This window comes from Monodelphis domestica, chromosome 1 (genome assembly GCF_027887165.1).
Source record: "Monodelphis domestica isolate mMonDom1 chromosome 1, mMonDom1.pri, whole genome shotgun sequence".
Lineage (NCBI taxonomy): Eukaryota > Metazoa > Chordata > Mammalia > Didelphimorphia > Didelphidae > Monodelphis > Monodelphis domestica.
The window spans coordinates 450418633-450441023 of record NC_077227.1 but is presented as its reverse complement, the minus strand read 5'-3'; the positions used below and the strand labels follow the sequence as shown (position 1 = coordinate 450441023).

The following is a 22391-nucleotide window of genomic DNA, read 5'->3' as shown; positions in this document are numbered from 1 at the left end:
AAAGGCTGGCTAGATCACAACACTAAATCAAAGGGATCAGTGTGAAGTCTTACACCTGGTTTCAAAAAAAAAAAAAACCTTCACAAATATAAAATGAGAAAAGCATAGCTAGATGGTTCATCTGGAAAAGATCCGAGTGTCTTAATGGACCTGAAGGTCAAGGAATGAAGCACCTCTAGGACATAGCTGCCAAGAAAAACATTGTCTTACTAAGTGAGGGAGTGTTCAATAGTAGGGAAGTGATGGTTCCACTGTGTTCAGTCCTAATGAGACTACACTTGGAGAGCTTTGGTCAGTTATGAGTACAACATAAAGACAGTGATAAGAAAGATGGAAAGCATCTAGAGTGGTAGTCATATACCTCTCTGAAAATCTGGTGAAGCGTGTGAACACCTCAAAATACATAAAACACAGAATTAGAAAGGAAGCATACATCGTAACCATCTATAAATATGTTATGGGTTGTACTGGGGCTTAGGTTTATGTTTTGGCTTCAAAAGACAGATCATGTAATTAAGAAAAAACTTAACTGAGATCCTGAAATGCCATGCTGCAGAAGGAGTTTTTGCCCAGGTATAAGTTGGACTAAATAGCACCTGAGGTCCCTTCCAACTCTGAAGATTCTATGATAATTTTTTGAGTGCTCTAGCCAAATTCACATTATTTCACTAAAGCCATAATTATTCAAGGATGTTTGGTCGTTGGGCACCTGGTTCCTTTGCCTCCCCCGCATTGGTGTTAGTGATTGGTACTAAGTGTTCAGTACAAGGCACTTTTCCTTTATGATCCTTTGTATCATTGGGCAGGTAGACTCAATTTCAAATAGCTCTCACCTTTGAAGGGCTACTGCTGAAATAGTAGAAAATCTTTTCCCGGGGAGAAAGCATCATTTCATTCTTATGGGGGGAAATGTAGACAGGGTGATTCTGGGATAACTGTATTCGTCGAGGGGAGCCTGTTCTTACAAATGGGTAAGGGGAAAGTGGAGGAACATCAGTCTGTTAAAAGAGAAAATTAACTTGTCAGTACCTGCTCTTGGAGAGGCAAACAAGTAATAACATCTAAGCCAATTCTATTTCATTTTTTTTAAATGGCATAAAAGCAACATTGATATTTCTATGTGTGAGGAAAAACCACAAGCTTGCATTAGCACATAAGGAGGCAGCCTTTCTCCTTGCCAATTCTACTCCATAAATCCTGTTTTTTCTAGCAGATTACCCGTTACCTCCACTCTCACTTATGTTCAATCTCTTCTTGTCTACTGGCTACTTCCCCTACTGCCTACAAACACAGCTATATCTCCCTCATCCTCATAATTCCTCACTTGATCCATCCATCTTAGCTATCATTCCATCTCTCTCCGATTTGTGGCTACACTCTTGAGTCTCCCCCACTTTCTTTCTTCTCATTCTTTTAAGTCTCTGAAATCTGGCTTCTAAATTCATTCAATAGAAATTCCTCTCTCCAAAGTTACCAATGATGTTTTAACTACCAGATCTACTGGTCTTTTTACAGTCCTTGTCCTTAACCTCTGAGCAGTCTGACACTGACGATCACCTCTCTTCTCTCTCTCTCCTACCAGTCTGACCACTCCTCAGGCTCTTTACTGGATCCTTCACTCAGGTCACACCCACTAACTAAGTGCTGGTCCTCCCCAGAGGCTCTGTTCTTCACCCTCTTCACCCTCTATGTGATTTCTCTTGGTGATCTCATCAGCTCCCATGAATTCAGTTACTTCCTGTAGCCCTAACCTCCTTGCTGACCTTGAGTCTCATATCTCCAACTGTCTTTTAGAACTGTATGTCTCACAGACATCTTAAACTGATATCTAAAATGGGACTCTTCTTGCCCACCTTCTTCCTAACTTCCCTACTACTTTTTAGGACACCACCATCCCCCCAACCCCCTCAATTGGACACTAAATGCCTCACCCTCAAACCCAGCCCCATCAAATAGTGCTAAATGCTGTCACCTTGACCCTCACCACCTGCCTGATACAAACCTCTTTTCTGTTCTGACACTGCTCCCAGTTAGGTGCAAGCCCTTATCACCCAAAGCACTACTAGAGCCAGCAGCCTGCTAGTTGGTCTCCTTCCCACAAGTCTCTCTCTACCCCAGCCCAACCTCTACTCAAAGTGCAGGCTTTTCCTTGAACAATACCTTCCACCTTTTGTCTAGAGCATTTCCCCAGGCTGTCTCCTGTGTTTGGGATGCTTTTGTGTTATCCCTGTCTTTTGGTTTCCATGGTTTCCTCCAAGTTTCAGCTGAAATATCACCTTCTATATATAAGGAGTCTTTCACAGTTCTCCTCAATGCTAGAGCCTTTCCTCTTGTCGATTATCTCCAGTTTATCCAGGACATATCTTGTCTGTACAGAATTGTCTGTATGTTGTCTCCCCTGTTAGGCTGCAAACTTCTCAAAGGGAGGGCCCATCTTTTGTCTTTCTTGGATATCTCCAGTGCTTAGTGCAGTGCCTGGCACAGAGCAAGTGCTTAATGTTTACTGACTGACTGATAAACATTCTGTGCTACTACAGAATATGGATTGGAATATATATCTTCACATTGCTAGAGCACTTAACTCTAACTGAAACTAAGTGAAATTTTAGTACTAGTACTTCTATAAGTCAGACTTGCTTGCATTGCCTTTGAATAGATCTCTCTTAATTAAAAAAAAAGGTAAGAAAACAACTCATCTCATTGAAAATGAGTGAAAATAGTAGTTAAACTTACTGTGTTTGCCTGAGAATATTTCCGGGCAAATGTCTGAATTTGCTCTACATAGATGTTGTTGTAAAACTGGATGAGATCTCCCCTCTCTTCCTCTTCAATGTCACTATTGGCACCAGTGAGACGAGTAGGAGTTGGTGGGGCACTATTGGGCTGTGGAACTGGCAAAGTACTACTAGACCTCATGACTGGGCTGGAATCTCTGCTTGCTAGAAAATATATAATATTAGATGTTTTACATAACAACTTGCTTAATCAATCTGGTAATCACAAGAGGTTGCTATTTTATACTATGGCAGAAAAGAACATCTGCATTAAAGGGTAAGTCTTGGTTTTTGCCCCAAACCTCTGGCCCTCTGGCATGTAGGCACATTTGTTATTAGTGGCATATCATACCTCTAAACTTATTACTACAGAATAGCAAATTAATTACATTGTCATGTACACAGCAGGCATTCAATTATTTTTTCACTCTTTATGACTAAAGTACTTCTGGTCTCCAGGTAGCAAGTTGGTGAGCCACTTGTTGCAAATAATTTATCAAGCCTATTTACTTAGCTGAGTTTTAAATGATCAATTAAAAACTGCTGTCTTCATATTCACCTACCCCTTCCCCCAAGATAGGTATTAGGATTTTTGGGAGGCCAGGCCCCAGGCAGACTGGATTATCTTCCATTTCCAGCATCCTTTTCCTCCCTACTACTTGCCATAAAACCAGAGAACAGAAAATTTCTATTAAGTCTGGAACTTGGTATTTTTCATATTTGATGTATAGTTTTCTTTTCTACTAAAACAACATTCTCAATTCTCTAGTCAAGGGAAGAAATTTCTAATTTTTAACAATTCATTAAGGGGCTACTTACTTCTTTCTTTGTTCACCTCCGTAGGGGAATTCTGGTGGCTTCTACTATCACTGCTACCAGAATTTCTTCTCCTCCTCCTCTTTATTAAGACACTCCTATATACCTATAGAAAGACTCAAAGATTTAAGATAAGGATACTCTATAATAAGTCTAATGCTTCTGCCCAGGGTTATTTTGATAGTTCCCTCTATTTCCAAATTTACACCATCGACTTTTCATAATTGCTTTTGAGAAAAAGAAAATGAGTTGAAATGGTCAATGTTTGAATCTAATATGCGTATTCTTTCACATCTACTTGAAAATTGACATTTTAGTGGGGGAAAAAAATCACTAACAGAAGTTAGTTTCCTAATTTGTGTCCCATGTTAAAGTTGAAGAGACAATCAACAAACATGTATTTAATTGCCTTCTAACGCCCTTTCAAAAAAGTTGCCACATAAAAGAGTCATTGTTTTACATGGAAAAAAGTTCCTAGTTATTTCTTCTGAGGAATTTTATTATTTTTTAGTTGCTACATTCACAACAGACTTAATTGGTTGATATTTTATATTTCAGTTTGCAGGGCAGCTAGGTGGCTCAGTGGATAAGAAAACCAGGCCTGGGTTCAAATCTGGCTTTAAATACTTCCTAGCTATGTGACCCTGGGCAAGTCACTTAACCCCAAATTGCCTACTCCTTAACTCTCTTCTGCTTTGAAATTTGATACGTGAGTATGGATTCCAAGATGGAAGGTAGGCATTAAAACAACAAAAATTACTACTACTAAATTTTGTAAAGCACTGACCACAACGACAAACATACTTACCTGGCTCCGGGCCTGTGGCTGTGTCCTATAGCAACGCATTATGTTCTGGAAGGATTTGTCTTCTTTTGTCACCTGAAAAGATAATGAAGTTTTATGAGGGGTTAACAACTCTGGCCCAACCCTGTTCAATAATCAAATTCTTTTTTGCTTCACAAGGGTCATTTATTACCTTTGCCATCACATAAATAGCACACATCAATAGCTGGTCAAGATGTCTATCCATCATAAGCTCAGGACACTGAACCACAGAGAATTCAAAACAGGTCCATATTTTTTTCCTTAACTCATCAGAAATATCTAGCTTGGCACAGAGGTCGCGAAGCCGAACACTTGCTAAATGGTAAACCTGTGGGAAAGGCAAAGCAATTTTAAATTAGTTTCTTTAGAGTTCCTAAAAATGTCCATATTATTACAATGGGGTGACTGTAAAAGAAAGGACACCTTTCGAAAGAAGAGTGATAAGGAGCTTGTTTTCCTCGGTCTGATGCTAGTTAAAGGTTGGTTCTGTCTCTGTGGTTGTCCAGTGGAGGAAATCTGTTGATTGGTTATCTGACCTGGAACTTGCAAGGCCGTTCCTGTCACCTGCTGTGAGCTCAAGTTCCCAGTCAGGGCTTGGGCACTGAGGGGCTGGATGGAGCCAGTCATAGCTTGAGTCTGACTGCCAACGTTGACCTGGACTGGGAAGAATGTGATCCCTCCATTTTCGTTGGCAATACCTATAGTTTGTTATAAGGAAATATGAAGAAAATAAAATCCTGAAAAATTTCCAATAGGGGATCTCAATGTTAGCTTCTCTCTCACTCCAGCCAGCCCTTGGTTCTCCAACTTCACAGAGAAAAAACTTAGAATCCCCCCTCCAACCCCCAAATCTAACCTTGTACTGGAATTGTCACTGTTTGCCCATTGTTGGCTGTTACAGTGGCAGTTGCCATGGTGACCAATGTCTGTCCAGGAACTGGAGTTACAGACACAGATTCCGCTGTCACATTTTGCAGTGGCACTGGATTGACAAGGGACTGTGGGGAAACCCGCACAGGTACACCACTGTCTGGAGGACCATCATTCTCCACAAAAAGCCTCCTCCGGGTAGTGCTGGTTGTTGGGGAACTGTATCTGTCATATAATGTGGTAGGAGATGTTGTCAGGCCTGAGAACAAAATAACAAAATCTTTAAAACCATTTCACTTCTAGAGACAGTTAAGTGCTATGCACAAGCCCATTTATAGCTAAGTTCTGAAAGATGTGATGAAAGGAACATAATTAGCAATTTTTGACCCCAAGGCGACCAGCATGAATTGTTATTCTTGACAAATTCAGTTGTAGGAGAAGTGAAGGGCTGGTTCACTGGACCTTAGCAGGGGAGTGTCAGGAGGTAGTAATTTCCAACAATTCTTCTAGGAAACAAGGTGCTAGATTTGGTTGTTTCTATATTGGCTTTGGAAAAGAAATTAAACTTATTATGCTTGGTCCCAGAAAAAAGAACTAAGTACAATGAGTGGTAAAAGAATACAGAGAGACAAACTGAGGTTTGATGTCAGAAAAAGAACACTTGAGCTCTCCAAGTGTGGAACAATGGGACTGTCTTAGAGGCAGTGGATCTGTCCCCTTCTCTAGAGACCTACAAGCTGGTGCTGGTGACTCTGCGTCAGAGATGTTGTAGAGAGGATTCTTTTTGGGGATTGGTTGAATTAGATGTCCTCTGAGGTAGCACTTGCAAATAGAAAATTCTATGATTCTGCAAGGTTGTTGCCCCCCCACCTAAATGAGAGCTTTGGGGAAAACCATGATCATCCTGCTCTAGGTATAGATCAGTATGGAAATCAGATTTTCCAGTTGTCTGAATTTTTGTTTTTGTTTTTTCATCCAGACAAGTAAAGTTCCCCACAACTCAACTACAATTTTCAGTAAACTCTTGTTTGAAATCAGTGTCTCCTCCATCAAAACTCAGACAATTTTACTGGCTGAACCCAGTCATTTCTGGCATTCTGAATAAATGTTGGTGGTTTCCAAAAAATAATCTTTCCTGAACACTTCAATGATTGCCTAGAAATTCCTTTTAGGATTTATAAGGAAGATATAATCAGAGATATCAGTAGGGACTAAGCAATAGCCTACTACTGGTTTTCCTAAAATTCCTACTAACAGACTAAAGAACAAGATTATTAAGTTTGTAGATGGACACAAAGCTGAGAAGTCAGAAAGACAGGATCAGAATTCAATACTTTTGGTAATATGTGACTTTGGTTCACTGAGTCTGTGTGGAATAGCAGTTTTCAGAAGAAAAAACATTGTACATACTAATGATAGGAAAAAGACTTGTTAAGTCTTGCAGAAACATGTCAGAGTCAAGTGGGTAATGCAAAGAATGAATACCTCGTCCCTTTTCTCCAGAGTTAGTCTGGGCTTTGCATATAGGAATACTTGACACAAAAAAGTAAAATTCTTCCTAGAACTAGGCTGGTCAAGTCACAAAACAAAACAAAACAAAACAAAACAAAAAACAACCACTGAATCTAATGGAATTGGATCCCAAACAGACTAATGAAGATATTAATACAGCATAATGCAAAGACAGCATAACAATTATTATAATTATAAAATAATATATTTATATTCTAGTATAGTATAAAATAACAAAGTTGCCTCTAATGGTGGCCTAAGATTTGCATTTCTATAACTTTAGATGATGCTTTTTTCCATCATTTGCACTGATGAGGTAATTCATATCAAGCAGAAGGTCAGAAAGCTCTGAGATTGCCTAAAAGCTATCTCAGTGATACATGTTGCAACTTCACTGTTTTAGCTTTTCTTCTGCCACCATTATTTTCCCATGAAGTCACACACAATAATACATGTTCCCATTGTTTTTTTTTTCATACTTAGCTTTAGTTGTTCCCCAAATCTGGCCTACAGGTGTACATTAAGTTCTATTGTCTATATTTGAAGGTTATAATAAGTCTTCATTTGGAGTTTCCATGAGTTTTAACTTACTTCTTCCCAATCCTCCACTTTCAGCACGAACTTCATTAACCCTTCTTGGGGTCAAAGGGGAGCCAGTCACACTAATTCCGTCTGCCCGTTCCAGGTTCTGAGGTGGCATAACCTAAATAAAAATAGTTATATAGGATGCACAAATGCAATTAAAAGAAAACAAGTTGATGTTTATTCAGTTGTTGCTTATAAGACTTCTATGCTATCTCAGCTGCCTTTTATAATCCTATTGCTGACTACCTTCTAAGACTTAAATATGTTCCAGTCTTAGGTTCAAACACTGATTAATGCAAGAGAGAGTTGATGAGTTATTATTTCAGAATTGAACAGAAATTTCAATTTTTCCAACTTTGTAGAAACTATGAATACTATATATTCAGACATAGTAATAATGCACAAATTATAATCAAACAATGTATGTGGGGAAAACATTTCCCTTACAACCTTAACCTTAACACTAAGATGTAAATTCATACTCATTAATGATTAAGAGATGTGAGTTTTAGTAGTTAACTCCACCACAAGTGCATTCTCTAAATTTAAAACACTTACAAATCCTTTTTTAAAGGAATGGAATGACCAATGAGGGAGATGGAAATCTATTTGCTGAAAAACAAGATTGTGATTTTATCATTATATCTTTTCTGTAAAAAGGTGTCACAACAAAAATTTCAAACCTCTTCACAGGTAGGAACTTTGTTTTCATTATCTCTAATTCTGTCCCAAAGTGGAGACTCTGGTTTCCAGGCCATGTGGTCAAGGATCTGTTCTTCGATATGATTGAGATGCTTCACCACTTCCCTACAGAGGCCATCTTCTGCTCTAATGAATACCTCTATTACCTGCAATAATGAAACAGAACCCATCTCATTTAGGTTGCAGAACAAATTATTCATAAAATTTCAGCTATGTAATAATAAAATTGTGACCAAAACTTGTATTCATGTCCTGATGTTGGTACAGTTAATTAAAATCATGAAAGAAGCAACTAACATATATAATTTTATCCATAGTTATTTAGTATTACGATTCCAAAAAAACTTCTGCCTTTTGTTTTGAAACATGAAAACCTTTATTTTTATATTTAATTTTCACAAAGCAAATGGAAAGCTGCCATGATATAATAGATTTGTGACTGGTCTGCTTACTTCTTTTGTCTTTTTAGTTCAACATATTTGTAAGATTCCATATGTTTTACTTTAGTGAGTAGCAACTAAATTAAATGATTTCCCCCCTTTCCTAATGAAAAACTATTGATATATTTTAAAATTAATAATACTATTCTACTTCTCTTCTGTTCCTCCAGATGGAGATCTAGAAATTATTAAATACCTAATAAAAAGAGGGGAAATTTTTTGAAATATTAATATATAACTAGATGACTTAAAAGGAAGATAAGGTTAAGTCAAGCTGCTCCCTTTTGAAGTCATAGATGGATTAATCTTCCATCAAGACTGTTAGTGTTGAGTTTTTTAAATACCTTATAAAAATGATAAAGTGGTACATCAAAGATTTCTGCAATAAAAGGGAAATTCCCAGGAGGCTTGTAAGAGAAAGTGATGACCTCAAGACAACAGGCTAAGAGCGATCTGTGGAAAGCATCTTGTTCCAGTATGCCCTGTTAAATAAAATAATTACAATATGAAAACATCAAACTATTACAAAGGGATAGCATTTTCACAGTGAACTAAAAATAAAATATTGAAAGCATCAATTAACCTTTTCCTGGTTAGTTAAGAGAATGGGAATATGTTTTTTCCAAGAAAAATATCAGAAAGTCAACTTTTACCACAACCATTATGGAAACAAAGGTATGAAGAAGATAACTTGTGGGCAAGGAAGGAACTTGTCTTCTAATAATGCTGTATTTAGCCAATCTTTTATTGTGATAATAAATGGTTATTTTGGATAAATACTATGCCAGCAAAGCATAAGCACTAGCAGATCTTACCAAACTGGAAATACTATAAATAAAAGCAAAATGATTTGTGTATGTGAATAGTCAAGGGACTGGCTTAGTTTAGTTTAGAAGATGTATAATTAGAATTTTGCTCCCCCAAACTCTTTCCCAGCTTCCCATGTTCTTTCTCACATTAGGTACTAACTTAGGGAAGATATAAGTTTTGTGTAGCTCCTCCCTCTCTCTTCTCCCAGAAACGTGGTAGTGGAGGTTGGTGAGTGCCAGGCAGGAGAATTTTTCACACATGATCAAACATAAGTTTTTTTCTTTTGTTCTTTTATTTCTTCTACTTCAAGTGATTATTAATAAATCATAAAATATAATACTTGGCGTTATTTGATATTAATTTAAATCTTACAAAGAGTTCATTACCATAAAATTGGCCACCAGATGATTTTCTTAAACCATAGTGACTTACTTTCCAACCCTCGGAAATTCTGTAACTTTTCTACTAAGGTAATATCTTGTGAAGATGGGATTGACTCTCCCCCCTGCCTACTTTTAAATTTAATCAACTAAAAGCAAAGACACCCCTAATTAACATTAAGTAAGGGAGGTTCACAAACCACTTAATAACATGAGTAACACCTCTAGAAGTGACTGACTGCCCCCTTGGGCAGTGTTAAGTAAATTTAAAGACTGCAATTGGTCCCCATAAAGTGGAGGCAGGGACAGGAAGTGATGTAAAAAAGGGACTATAAAAGATGATGAACTTCCTATCCAAGAGGTCTTCTGTCTTCATCCTGAATCTTGGGCATGGAGGAGCTTGAACCTGGAACTCTGGCTCTTGGACTGTTTCTGGTAATACTGCTCCTGGATCTTCTCCTTTGGAGCTTCACCTGGTTGAGTAAAAATCTGACCTTCCTTTCCTGGATTCTGGGAAGATTAGTTCCAGAGAGGCACTCCCTTCTTGGAGGAGGCCACGTGGGTTGAACCCTTGCTTAATTCAACACCAAGTCCTCTGGCTGAGGGGTTAACGAGCTCTACATGGGTTAAGCCAAGATCTGAGCAACATTTAGGGTGATAAGCTAGACTTCTTACTCTATGCTTGTTTATATTTCTCTACTTTCACCCACTCTACATTTTTTGTAAATAAAAGCTGCTAAAAGTCATTTTGCCTTGGGCTGTATTAATTTTAAAATCAGCAACCATAGTATTATCTTAACATTCTTTTATATTTTCCCCTACAATCTATGATCTCTATTAATAGGAAGAATGCCCACACCAATGAAATCTTAGATCCCTTGACCATCTATGTATTAAAATAATCTCTCTAGAAGAGAAAAATATTAATATGCAGCATCTAGGAACTGGATGTTTCCCACCTTATTTGTAAAATTTAGAAAATACAATGATTAATTATTTTGTTTAGCAAAGTGTAACACATTACCTCATGTCCTAAAAAGTACATACTTAGAATTAGAAATGAACTCAAATTATTGACTCAGGACAAAAACAGCTTAGGGAAATCTTTATACTGGCCACTAGTTTGGTATATTTAAGTATTTAAATATAAATATATAGCTTGCTATTCTAATTTATTTAATATGCTACTATATACTGAAGAGGATAGAGACTTTAGTAAATAAATCTCTCAAGTTCATTAAGTAGTCAAGTAAACTTAACTAAATCTGGAAGGTATGAAAGGTAATGTCCCATCCAAAATAGTTTTTAAATTACCTAAGTTCTGACACTGTCATGTTAGGAAACTGTCTAAATACAAAAAGATTTGTGTGGAATTGAAATTACGATGCCAAAAGTCTAGACCATGAGCATGTTTCTCCTTCATTGACTGTTAGGCCAATTTCTTTAGAGTGGTCAATGATCACACTTAGTAAGGCCTTTAATATTAGGGTGATTGATGAATAGTCAGCATAATACATCTACAGACAGAAGCATTTAGAAGACCTCATTATAAGAAATTCTTCTTCCATCTAGATGCTGAAAAGGGCATCTTTTAAGACTTTAGTAAAAACAGGTCTCCCTGTTTTACTGTCACAATGTGCTGGTCATGTAGCAAGGGCAAGAAGTAACACAAAGACAGCCTGAATGCTTCACTGATAAGACACAAAATATAAAAAGGCCTGTAGGAAGACTTCTAGCACACTGGGTAGATCCCTTATAGAGGACTTATGGAAGAACAGAGATAAGAACTACGTAAGATGAGAAAATAGAATGTGATGTTCAGAGAGTAATGACAAGGATGAGATCAGAAGTCCATTGAATTGTGATTTGTGTGGAAGTTTGGTAAGGCCATGGCTTGTTCCTCCATATGCCAGTTAAATTCACCTGATAGACTTTTTTTCTTATATTATCTTTTGGTCAACAATGAATAACCATGCAATAAGACTTGACCATGTTTACATCAACCTTAGTTATTTTACTTACAGATAAATCAATGTCTCCCAGTCTTTTCTGTTCCTGATCAATAACTGATTCCAATACTTTATAGTAAAGTATTTCTGCATAGCGAAAATGTTTGCTGGCAATTTCTACAGAGAAAAAAAAATTAAAAACACCCAAATCACATTTCTAGAAGTGATTTGGCTTTACAAAAAGCAAAAGCAAAACAAAACTGCAGACTTCAGCTACATATCATGCTTATTTGTATTTTAATTAACATTAACTCTCTTAATATATTGGGTAATATTTTAAAGTTATAAAATGAAATTTATTTTAATGAACAACTTTTTAGATCATAGTGCCATCAAGTTAAGACAAGATTTGTGTTTGTTAAATTGAAATCTACTCTGGGGATGACAAGGCAGAGAAGACTATGTTTTTAAAAGATTAATCACTTATAACACTTTTCAAGCCTTGTATAACATTGAACCATAAAACAGCTACATTTAGTGTTCTTATGTTAAGCAATCACTATTCTACCATTTAATTTCCCTTTTTCAAGACTACAAAGGAATTTTTTAAAATATTAAATATCCAGCATAATAAGGGCTTAAGGCTAACATACATTCTGAGAAGGACCTGCTACATGGATGACAGAGAAATCACGACATCTAGAAGCAGACATTCCACCCCAGTAAATATTACTGTTACCAATCTTTCACCTATATTTCTGAGTCATCAAAAAAAAAAGAGCCACATTTAATTCAATTTCAAAGAATAGTGCAACATAGCTGATGCTAAGCCATACCTTTAGCACAACTGTTAAAATCACCATCTGCCTGGGAGTGCTGACAATATATTTCATACATTTCTTTCAATCTATTAGCAATAGATTGTGTTGGATCTCTGGTACATGCCCTAAAAAAGAATGAATATTAAGATCTAATTTAAATGTTTTGGCTAGTCACAAGAACACCACAGACTGATCAAAGTTGTGCCTTTTGCTAATACACATTTAAAGGAATAGCAAACATTTGTATAAAAACTACCTACTCAACGTCCTTACATCATGTCTAAGTTAGACATACAAGCGGCAGAAAAGAGATCAAGCAGCGGTAACCTGTGTATGGGCTAATGGAACCTGTCAATGTGACACATAGCACATAGGATCAGACTGGAGTCATAGACTAAGTTAGGAGAGCAGAGATCATCCAAAACAACTCTTTAATCTTCCAAAGTTAGGCAGGGGAATCACAGAGGTTAAATGACTTGTCCAAAATGGCCAGATTTGACTTTGGGTTGTCTGACTCTGAGTCCCAAACTCTTTCTGCTGTATTATGTGACTTCTTTCCATCTTCAGCTCTTTTTTTTCCTTTCTCTCCTTTATCTCTCCAATTTTTCTCTCCTTTTCCACCTTTTCTGCCTGCCTTTGCCTTAGGACTACTATTGACACCCATGGGCTGTGCTTAGTCCTGATAACATTCTTAAGTAATTATAATTGGTGACAACTATTGAATAATAAACTCCCAGGGAAGATTCTTAACAATATGGGATCCATTCTAAGAAATGAAGTTGGATTCCTATACTTCCCCTATATTGTAGCATAATGGGAATTTTTATTTGGACAGGAGCTTAACTATCATTTAGCTTTGTTTTAAAGAAGCAGAAATTCAGCCTCAGAAAGTGAAATGGCTTGTCCAAGGTGACAGAGAATTAGTGGCAAAGATGAAGTTCTCATTTCTAGAATAATGCAATGTACACGCTCTCTCTCACTCTGTGTGTGTGTGTGTGTGTGTGTGTGTGTGTGTGTGTGTGTGTGTGTGTGTGTGTATGTATGTATATATATATATTGGTTAAGTGCCTACTATGCACATGGCTCTGCACTAGGTAGTTGGGATACAAAGTTATGAGAAACCCCTGCCTTCAAAGAGTTTACATTAATTCTATAAAGCAAAAATAGTTTATATAACTCACAAAATACAATTATTGCTATCTTTCTCCAAATTTTTACACATGAAACTTAATATTTTCATCAGCTTATTCACACAATACTGATCCTTTCCATGAAACTATCACTAAAATCTCTTGCCCTGATAAGAGTTCTCACTCTTCTGAACTCCTTCCCACACTGCTCATATCACATAATTTGGCACTCAATTATGTACCATAGTCTTCTATTGACTCAGTCGTTTTAGTCTTGACTTTTAAACTTTTCAAGAATGTAAACTATATTTCAGTACTTACCAAAGTGATTAGTAGTACAGAGTAGGTGCTTAATATATTTGCAATTATTAAGGCAACCAAAGTGCTATATTTCTTTGTCATTTTAAACATATTAAGAAATTTCCAATTATTATAGCCTGGTATCCAAGGCTCAAACTCACCTTAGGACTTGTTCTAATTTCTCACTTGGTGAATTTTTGAGGCCTGCCAACATGGTGTGAAGACGACTCAAGCTGTGAGTAGCTATGGAAACAGGGGTCACATAGGGGTTGTTCTCTTTAATGTATCTGCGGCCAGTAAGTGGAGTTGAAATTCTAAATGCTTTAGACTAAAAGAAAATGAAAATCAAGTGAAAACTGTTATTTCAGGTCAGAAAAAAATAAACATTTCTCACATAGTAGGCCAAGGAAATATAAGACTAAAATAGAATAATATTCAGAATTGTTACTTATGATTATAGATGTCTTTGTGCTTATGAACAATACTGACAAGAATTATGGATAAATGTGATTTATATCTGCTTTTGTCTCACTTAAATGAAACTGTTGCCTGAAAAATCAAAACTTCTCCAAACTAAGCCCAAAAATGCAAAAATGAGTTGTCATATATGACATTATTAAAAATCTTGCAAACACTATCCTTTTTAAGATTTATTCCATCTATCTTAAAAACACCTCAGAGTCTGCAAATGGTATACCAAAATCTGATGCCCAAAAATTCTAGCTTCCAAACAAAATCTGTGACTCAGCAAAAAGTCTCACCTGATCTATAAAATCTGCTTTAAATAGAAGTAAAAATAAAACATATGTTTTTTAAAGAAAGGTTAACTCAGTGGAGATGCCACTCTTTCAAAGTCTCTTCTGCCCCCATATAATCTGTTGTTTAGCTACTGTAATCAAACAATCTTACTTTATCAGAGGTTTTCAATGAAGTTAATTCTTTGAAAATTAAAGGAAATAAAAGTGGACAAATCTTCAATGAAATCATTATTTTATGGAATAAATGGGACACTTGTAAAAAAAATATTAACTGTGTCAAGGGATTTAAGAATAAAAATCAATTTTAATAGAAATATCCTTTCTAAAGATTCAAAAGTCAAAGGCGCAAAATTGATATTTTCCTTTAATTTTGTACTGTCATATTTTCCTGATTATTAAAAAAATTAAATCAAATAAAACCATTAGATAAGTTTTTATGGAGGATGTTCTATACATGAAAGAGGAGGGATTTCTTCTAGATAAGAACATTCTCTTGAAGTTTGTGTTTGAAGATGAGACTTTTTGCCAACTGTATTAAAATCTAGAATTCTGCAAAAATTCCTCTGTGGGATCTATGACCAATCAAAAAAGATTGGCCTAACAATCCATTTTAGGTAAGGAAAAAAAAAGATGACAAATGCCCATTGTCACTTTAGACCATATAACATGAAGATGGACAATAAGGTAGGCCCAGAGAGGCTTGGATCCATCTGGGAACTTGCTCTATACTTTCAATGATCCCTGACATAAAAATTCATTTTTAACACTAATATTCTATGATAGAGAACTAAGAAATGTTCTTTAATTTCCAGTTAAAATAATTAAAGTTGTTGATAATCCTAAGGCAAGGGAAAGGTACACAGAAGGCCTAAGTAGGAAGCTATATGTGGAAGAAATAGAAGGGTATCTTGGAGGTCCAACCCTCTAATTTTAAGTCCTAAGTTGCACAACCAGAACAGAGCTAAGCTGGGGACTGAAATATAGGTTTTTCTGATTTAAAATGCAGCATGATTTTCCTTTATATCACCAACACACAAAGAGCAATATAAAAGACCTATGTGAGGAAATGTATGATTAGAAAAGGAAGGTGCCTGGTCACATAAGAACAAAAGATAATATACAACCCAAATGCTGCAAAGGAATACAAGTCTTGCATTTAGGAAAACCTAGAAAAAAGCCTCCAAGACATTGCATACATTTTCCATGAAAAATCCATGGAAGGAAAGACACAGATAAGAATCACACAACATGAGAAGACCTGGATAAGCTATGATTTGCATTGATGGAAGATGTATCCACCTAATGGTTTACACCTGTAGCATTACAATGTATTTTCCTGTGTATTAAATGTACTTGATTAGTCTAGAAACAGCTTTGCAAAAAATATAAAATGATGCCATTTATTTAATAAGCTCTGAAAGAATGAGTCCCTAGATCAACTATACATATTTTTAATATTCAAAATATTTATATGGTGGAAACTTTTCATATTTCCATTTGTTAAGAACAGTCTTTACAAATGTCTCCTCAAGAAGAAAGAAATCTAGTAACAGAATCACAGTTATACTTTTCTAAACAAATCAAATTGTTTTGGTCCCTGGAAAAATTCTGTCCTACAATAAAGACAGCTCAAAGACTTTACATACATCTTCAGATTTTTAACATGGATATGTAGAAGAAAAACAAAGTCTCCAATTATGTATATAAAAAATAGTTGTCATAAATTCTCCTTACAATTTTTTTAAAAAAAGGAAAAGAAAAATCAAGCAGTCAAAAAATATCTCAATGGATGCAAATATTGTCTAAACTGTTATGTCCAAATCTATTAATGTTTTCTCCTACTTCTCCCAATGTTGAAATTAGCCTTTTTTAAAAAAAGGAAAATATTTCTTGAAAACATTTCTTAAAAGAATTTTTTTCTTAAAAAACATTTTTTAAAGATGAGAAGTTATTACAAGGACATATTAAATGGAACTTTGGGAGTTAAAGGCAATGAATGTAAAAAAATAACGTGCAGTAGAATTTAATGATCAAATTAAAGAAATGTAAAAAGCTCTATGGGACTCATTCTCCCTTAAGAGAAAAGCTGAAGAAACCAGCTAAACAGGGGTACCCCATCCTGTTCAGCAGAATCCTGCACCATAATAAAATCCCTTACAATTCAATTGTCAAAGACACTTAAGATTAGCACAACATCATTATTTTCCTTTAGGATCCTGAATCATTAAATGTTTAAGACAAGTGCCCCTAAGACAAGAGAGCAAAGAAAAAAGATGTTCATACATTTGCTTATGCTCACGCATTCATAATTTAAATAAAAGTAGGTTGCTCGCCTAACACAATCCTATATTCTAAATTCTATACCTTAAATGGGACTTGCTACTTCTGATCAATTTTTAAATTTAAAAAGGTCTGGGGTATAAAAGATGACAATGTTCTAGCAATATAAAATGATTATCTTAGTTTTCTACTTGGAAACAATTCAATATTTTAAGTTCAATTTTGCAAGAGAACCGAGAAATTATTTTAATATTTACAAGAAACAAACGAATTGGAACAGAATTATCAGAGGGGTGTTGTTCAGTAGCAATAGTTTGCAAAACAAACCAGTAATTCTCCCAGGTGAGTTATAAAGAGAACTAATGGAGGATTCAAGTAACTAACTACATGGAAAGGAGAACAGAGGGGGTCTTAGAGCAGATCAAAAAAATTCTCACATAGAATGTTAAAAATTATAGATTTTACAAGGGTCTTTGAGGACAGATAAAATTTGAATGATGAAAAAGGGGAAAAATTAGAAATGAACCTAAATACAAAAAAATTTTTATTTTACAAGACTGATTTTCTTGGCTTCCATTTCACTTGTCAATAATTTCCACATATGGCTATAAAACTTCTGCTTCTTTATCTAGTACCATGGAAACATCATTTAATATAGTTTGTGGTAAAGCTTATGAGCCATAAGCTTAGAACAAATAAAAATCAACTAACATGGCTTTTTCTTCACCTATATATTCTATGATTTCCTTATCAATCCACGGTCTAGTTTGACCAATCTTTGCATATGCAAAGAGCTTAAGTTTAGGTGTCAAGATTTTCTCAATAAGATTTTTGATATATTTGCACTCTTTTTCTGTGTTAACAGCACCTGGTGGAACTTTTACCATCTTTACCATAATCTAAAGGAACCAGTTTCCTTTCCTGAGGGATATCATCAATGTCTTCATCCTCAAATTTGTTGAAAACATTATCCACAGGGAACTTCTTTTGTTTACAGCATCCCCATGATACCAAAGGGATATTCAGCCCCAGGAGTATTGGAGGTTGCACTGCCAATATCAGATGAAACTGATGGAGCCAATCTGATGGGCTGCAAGGTTTGTGTTCTATTTCCTCCTCTTACTCTATGGGCTCTCACTTTTCTTCTTCTTCTTCCATAAATTCTGTGCTTTTCTGCTTCTTGTTCCAGTCTTTGGTTCTGGATGTCATTCTGCCAAAAGATGTTGCCTTATTTCTTCCAATTTTACCTTTTCTCCTTTTCCATCTCACAGCTGCTTCCATTTCCTTTTCCATGTCACACAATCTATTCTTAAGTCGCTTATAATATTTAGGATCTGTCATCATTGTAATCTTCTAAGAATCAAGAATTCTTTTTGCCATTCTTCTGTCTTTTCTTCCCTTTCAGTTTCTTTCATATTTTCTTCCATTCTCTAATCTCTCAATTCTTAAATTGCTCTTGATAAGCAGCTTCCTTCTCCTGTAATTTTCTCTGATGTCTGCTATTCATATAATCATCTTCTTCATCCTCTTCTTGGTCACTTTTCTTGTCCTTTTCTCTCTTTCATTCCCTATCTCTCTTATTCCTGTTCCCAGTCTCTTCCCCACTCATATTTCTTTCCTCTCTTCCATGTTCCCATTCTCATTCATAGTATCGCTTCTTCTTTTATGGTCAACTTTGATCTTTACTATGGGCCGAGTTCTTTTTCTGGTCCCAGTTCCTGACTCTATCCTGGTCTGAAGTCTTTTTCTTTGTCTGGTCCCATTCCCTAACTCACTCTTGTTCCTGCTCCTGTTTCCTCTCCTTTTCTCATTCACATTCTCTTTTCCTCTCTTTCTCATCTTTCTCATTCCCTTTCCCGTTTCCCATTTCTTTCTCATTTTGGCTTCTTGTGTACATCTATGAATATACTGTTATCTTGTGATATCAGTTGTCTTTTACCTTCTTCCATTTCTATAGTGTTTATGTTTTTTTGTGTGTGTGTGTGTGATGAGTGGATAAGGGAACAGTAGGGCTCCTGAAAATCTGCAGAAAAATGCCTTATTTTTCCTTTCCTGGGAAGGGGCACTGAGTTCCATGGGGTATTTTAAAAAATATTTTAATTTATTTTTATTTGGTCAATTTCAAACATTATTCCTTGGTTATAAAAACCATATTCTATTCCTCCCTCCCCTTCCCCACCCTTCCCGTAGCCAACGTGCAATTCCACTGGGTATTACATGTGACCTTGATCAGAACCTATTTCCATGTTGTTGAGTGTTTGCATTAGGATGTTTATTTAGGGTCTATATCCCCATTCATATCCCCCTCAACCCATGTACTCAAGCAATTGTTTTTCTTCAGTTTTTACTCCCACAGCTTTTCCTCTGAATGTGGACAGTGGTCTTTCTTATAGATCCCTCCAAGTTGTTCAGGATCACTGCATTGCCACTAATGGAGGAGTCCATTACCTTCAATTGTACCACAATGTGTCAGTCTCTGTGTATGATGTTCTCCTGGTTCTGCTCCTTTCGCTCTGCATCACTTCCTGGAGGTTGTTCCAGTTCCCATGGAATTCCTCCAGTTCATTATTCCTTTGAGCACAATAGTATTCCATCACCAACATATACCACAATTTGTTCAGCCATTCCCCAATTGAAGGGCATGTTCCATGGAGTATTAATACTTCAGTGGTCTCTTTAATGATCTGATCTCTTTGTTTTTTGTTTCTTCATCTAAGGCTTTATTGTCATCATTTGTAGTCTCTGACCTGGAATTCCCATTGGACTAGTTCAGGAAAGAACTCTTAAATGTAACAACATATATGGCTTCCTGCTGGAGGTGACCCAGGGATTCCTAGAAATAAATACACTTAAGTTTCTTCCACACACCAACATTTTTATACTAAGTTGGCTTTAGGCAGCCCACATAAAAAAATAAAGAGCATGTTCAAATTTTAAAACAGTAGTTTTTTCTCTTCTCACAAATGAAAAGTAATAAACTATTTCTGAGTCTGTTAAAAATAACAGACTTGAGCCTGCTCATCCACAGGCATTCACCCATGAAATTAACCATGCTCCCCCTTTAGCTGCACTCTCCTCAGAAGTCTCATATTCTCTTTTAGGCACAAAGGACCATGAAGGAAGTTGTAATTCTCTCATTTTACTTCCACTATCCTGAATGTCTACTTCAATTAATACCACATGATTAATTTTTGAAAAAAATTGAAACAAGATTAAAAATTTTTGAAAACTGCACTCACTTTCAACAGAAGCTGGACTTACTTAGAGAATTTACCTAAAAACCACAAGAATTCTTAAGCCTCTATTAAAACATTTCTTGAAGTAAAGTGTAAAATGAAGCTAGAATATAATTTTGCTCACGACGTTATGTATATGAAATAAAACCATTGCTTCTGTGAAGACAACTAAGAAACAATTTTTTTTCTTCCAAAGTCATATACAAATGATATGTGAAAAAGAAAACAAGCTTCTCTTAAGGTTCAAGCAGTCAAAAGAGCAGCCTGAGTTTGGAACAAGCAACCATCATCACTAATAAGTTCTGTGTTTTTTTCATTGAGATCTCCCCTAGAAGTGCAGAGGGTCTAGGGTTGTTTTACTGACCTTGTCAAAGTGCTGCTGCAGGCTGTACTTCACCTGTACCCTTTCAGCTGTCTCTAGACCAGAGCCAGTGTTCAGACACCTTGTGAGCGTCCCAATTTCCTCCTCTGCATCCTCCCCAAGAAAAATTCGCTCATCTAAATTTCCTACAGATAAAACATACTCTTCATAGGCCTTGTTGATGGCTTTGCTATAGGAAAGAAATAAAGAAAGCAAGGAAACAGTCAGCAATGACCAATCTAGTCCTAGAGAACAGATGAGGAAACACATTTGCTTCCTCCCAGTAGAGAAGTTACTATGAGTGTGGAATGTTGTATACGTCGTAAAAGTATTCCCTTTGTTGGCTGGTTTTGCTTGCCTATTTTTCTTAGTTACAAGAGAGGATTCAGTGGAGAAGGATAGAAAATTAGGAAATTACAATGGTACAAAAAATTAAAAATGTCAGTTTTATAGAGGGAAAGGGTATAATTTCAGAAAATTGTTATGTCAGTTAATGTCTTTAGGTAGCCTAAATGTTCCCTTTTCTAACTAATGGAAGAATTCCAAATTACTTTTTAAGTTAAGAGTCTGATTTAATTTTAGTAGGATCATGTCTATCTCTGAACACTGGAGTGAAAAAAAATCAATGCTAATTATGTTCCTATCACATAAGAATCAGCACATGCTATTCTACAGTGTTGTGTTTATAATTAGCTTTCAGTGAGAGAACCTCTAATGAACTCTTCAATTTCCTATCATTCTTTAAGTCATTTTTGCTAGGTGAATGGATTTTAACTCCTAACAATAATCAAGAATGTCAACTGAAAAAAAATCAACACAATTTTATAGCATTCTTTTTCCTAATACAGGAGCATAGATTTTCACTTAAAAGAGGGACTTCAGATGCCATCTAGTCCACTCTGCTCCCCTATTCTATAGAGGAGGTAATCAAAGCATGAGCAAAGGTATTTGAAAAGTCCTTGTTCTATTATGGCTCCCCAAACTTTCTAACAAATATGTAAAAAAGCATATTGATATTTGGTGAATAACTAATAAAATTTCTATACTTTCTCCAACATCAAATCTGAAACTAGATAAATTAGTAACAACAAATTAAGTAAGCTTTTGTCCACAACGAATTCCCTCTATTTTGCACTTTTAAAAATATAATCTTTAAGTAACTGGTTATTATAACAGAAACACTCACATGCTATCTCCAAAGTTCCCTGGATCCAGAAATCCAGTAAGGTTTTCTTCTCTTCCTTTCAAAAGCTATGAAGAAACAAAAAGAGATTGCTCACATCATCATATAAAATTTAGCAATTTGGCAGAATGTCATTTTTTTCCCTACAAACCTTCTTTTCAAAAAGCTTTCTAATGTAAGGTTTCCAGAAATGTTCTTTTATTCCCTTTGCCTCTAAAACTAGACCATCATGGAGGGCACAAAGTGGCTCAATGACACAGGGTGGGTCAGAAGAAGGCTTGGAATCTTTACTATGGAAATCTTCAGGCAGGCCTACAAAACAGTCACAAGATAAAAGTGGCTCTCAGTTAATATTAAAAGTAACATACTAAAAAGTATAAACAGAAATACTGGATAGAGTCTAACAGCAACAAGGTCAGAAGGCTATAGGACTAATCAGTTCTTTTCAGTTTAATTACACATCAAAAATACTCAAATGGCCTTCGCTTTTGAGAAATTCTATTATACATTTGGAAATAAGAAAAAAATTATAATCATTGCCATATGCACAAAGAAACTTAAGAAGGACAAAAAAAAGGTATCATTTTCTCCTGGTTCTCATAATCTTAACTGCTGAGCTATTAGACTTAAGAAATCTTACATTACAAAGCAAACTTAA

The 22391-nt window shown here is 35.8% G+C and overlaps 1 protein-coding gene across 1 annotated transcript in view; it reads right to left on the bottom strand.

Moving 5' to 3' along the window:
• RBL2 (RB transcriptional corepressor like 2) overlaps positions 1-22391 on the bottom strand; it is a 42066-nt gene that overhangs the window by 3650 nt on the left and 16025 nt on the right. Inside the window, exons 6-21 of the mRNA XM_001372048.5 lie at positions 21885-22045; positions 21737-21801; positions 20554-20740; positions 14077-14243; positions 12501-12610; positions 11738-11841; positions 8870-9007; positions 8067-8231; positions 7390-7501; positions 5273-5545; positions 4840-5114; positions 4568-4744; positions 4399-4470; positions 3594-3696; positions 2734-2939; positions 834-998 (exon numbers count right to left, since the gene is read on the bottom strand). Coding sequence (XP_001372085.1) covers positions 834-998; positions 2734-2939; positions 3594-3696; positions 4399-4470; positions 4568-4744; positions 4840-5114; positions 5273-5545; positions 7390-7501; positions 8067-8231; positions 8870-9007; positions 11738-11841; positions 12501-12610; positions 14077-14243; positions 20554-20740; positions 21737-21801; positions 21885-22045 — 2480 coding nt within the window. The remainder of the gene's footprint in view (positions 1-833; positions 999-2733; positions 2940-3593; positions 3697-4398; positions 4471-4567; positions 4745-4839; positions 5115-5272; positions 5546-7389; positions 7502-8066; positions 8232-8869; positions 9008-11737; positions 11842-12500; positions 12611-14076; positions 14244-20553; positions 20741-21736; positions 21802-21884; positions 22046-22391) is intronic.